The sequence below is a fragment of the Triticum dicoccoides genome, unplaced genomic scaffold (assembly GCF_002162155.2).
Source record: "Triticum dicoccoides isolate Atlit2015 ecotype Zavitan unplaced genomic scaffold, WEW_v2.0 scaffold65494, whole genome shotgun sequence".
NCBI lineage: Eukaryota > Viridiplantae > Streptophyta > Magnoliopsida > Poales > Poaceae > Triticum > Triticum dicoccoides.
The window spans coordinates 1-2,150 of NW_021289452.1; the positions used below are offsets into that span (position 1 = coordinate 1).

General features: G+C 41.3%; 1 protein-coding gene across 1 annotated transcript; it reads left to right on the forward strand.

The window, feature by feature from the left end:
- Positions 1–108: 108 nt before the first annotated feature.
- Positions 109–1,454, forward strand: LOC119347369 (probable apyrase 3). The gene is made up of 4 exons (XM_037616153.1): positions 109–264; positions 401–615; positions 955–1,138; positions 1,213–1,454. Exons 1-4 carry the CDS (start codon positions 246–248, stop codon positions 1,332–1,334), a joined length of 540 nt encoding a protein of 179 aa, XP_037472050.1. The 5' UTR covers positions 109–245; the 3' UTR covers positions 1,335–1,454.
- Positions 1,455–2,150: the final 696 nt, after the last annotated feature.

Here is a 2,150-nt window from a genome sequence, read left to right on the forward strand (position 1 = left end):
ATGTACAAGAGTTAGGTACGTGAAAAGAAAGATAAAGTAATACAAGGCATCTAACCATTTCATGAGAAGAGGGGCATATTGCTTTTTGATTTCTAAAGCCATATGATGAGCAACTTTGTATTGTATATCAATTATAAAATGATCAGGGGAGGCCTTTTTTCTGTGCTTGCAGCTACTTACGCTACGGCGCCTTAGCTTCTCGTGTAGAGATCTTCAAGGCTAAGGAAGGACCATTTAGCTACTGCATGCTTCGTGGCTTCAGTGGTAAGTGGCCTACGTATGATCGATAGTCATAGATCAGTATAAGTAGCCTTACTATTCATCCATATATGTCACATAACCAGTAACCCAATAACTGATTGATGTACTATATTATTTGTCATTTCATTCGTTCTCCAAGGAAAATACAGCTACAATGGTGAGGAGTACAATGCTACCGCGTCAACGGGAGGTGCACAATACGGGAAGTGCAGACGTGATGTAGTGAAGGCACTCAAACTTGACTCGCCCTGCCCAGCCAAGAAGTGCACCTTCGACGGCGTGTGGAACGGCGGGGGCGGCCCCGGCCAGGCCAACCTCTACGCCGCGTCTAGCTTCTACTACATGGCCTCGCAGGTACTCCCTCCATTCTAAATTATCTGAAATATTGTTTTTCTTCCATCTATAGATGAATATATCAACACTTATTTTTGTTAGAATTATCACAAAATACATTTTCATACAATATATATTCAATGTCGTAGATAGTTGCATATTTTTGTATAAACTCGCTCAAACTTAAATAAATTGACTTAGGACAAAACTAGAATTCAATTTATTTGAAATAATGTAGGGTTCAATTACTTGAAGACCCTTGAATTAGCTAGCTAGGAAAATTAATTTGGATATATCATATATGCACTCCAGCTGCAAGATCTGAACTTGTCTATGTCGATCTCCATCGGTCCTTGACAGGTTGGCCTCATCGACAGCGATGCTCCAAGCAGGACATCCACCCCAGCGGCTTTCAGAGCCGTTGCCCAGAAGTTATGTAGAATGAGCTTGAAAGAAGTGAAGGTTAAGTACCCCAAGGTCCGTGACGTACCCTACGTTTGCATGGACCTCGTCTATCAATACTCCTTGCTCGTCGATGGGTTCGGTGAGTTTCTCTACCACTACTACCTACAAACATGAGTATATTAGAAGAAAAAGTGTTTAAAGATTTATTTGCAGGTTTGGAGCCCATCAAGAATATTACACTCGTGGAGAAGGTGAAGCATGGGGAGTACTTCATTGAAGCGGCGTGGCCTCTCGGAGAAGCTATTGAGGCCGTGGCACCCAAAAAAGGCACTTGACAATAGATGCCCCATGATACGCCTGACTTTCCTTACAATTATTGTTTTTTATAAAGGACGTTTTATTATCTCAAAATGTAGCATCAAGCGGATATAAAAAGCATTACGAGTAACAACTGACCTTTGCATAACTAAGATGCACACAACCAAACCTCAAAAGTCTGTCAATAATAAATAAAACTAAACTGATAAATCGGCAACAATAGAATCCTATAGACCCCGACAATATGCCTATGTCAAAGCTGGTGGTGGATGTATGCGGAGGTTATGCTGTCACCCATGTTAGAAAAACCTCCATAGCCACCTGTTCTAATCGCTTACACCCCGCATTGAACAGCGGTTGGTACTCCGCTCGTTGTAGCGTTGACCACGTACGAAGCAATTGTGTACACCGGAAAATAACCAACAGAGGAGAAGCATTTTGGTCATCAAAAACCATATCATTTCTACATAGGCAAAGCGGCCAACTTAAGGCATACGCTCCCACACTTACAATTATTGTTAGATAATCACTGACCTATGCATCGAATCACACAACCATAAGCTTCCCGTAGGATGTGTGCATCGTGACATTTTGCATGTTTGCTATTGTATTACTCCCTAGATTGATTCAGTGATTCTCCTTTCTAAATTATATTAATGGCTTTGATAATAAAATCTGTTAAGAGACCCGGTCCTTGGTCGAAGATTGCTCACCCGCTCCTAAATATATGAAGCGCTAAACTTTGGTTCCCAATACTATGGTACAATACAGGAATGCATGTGACAAAGATGGGCAGAAGTACTCGCCATTGATAGTGTGAACTATCATTTGAA

Bases quoted from the DNA above. Each gene is read 5' to 3' on its own strand.
- LOC119347369 (XM_037616153.1), top strand. The intron at 616-954 runs GTACTCCCTCCA...GGTCCTTGACAG, and splicing joins TCTACTACATGGCCTCGCAG to GTTGGCCTCATCGACAGCGA. The intron at 1,139-1,212 runs GTGAGTTTCTCT...ATTTATTTGCAG, and splicing joins CTTGCTCGTCGATGGGTTCG to GTTTGGAGCCCATCAAGAAT.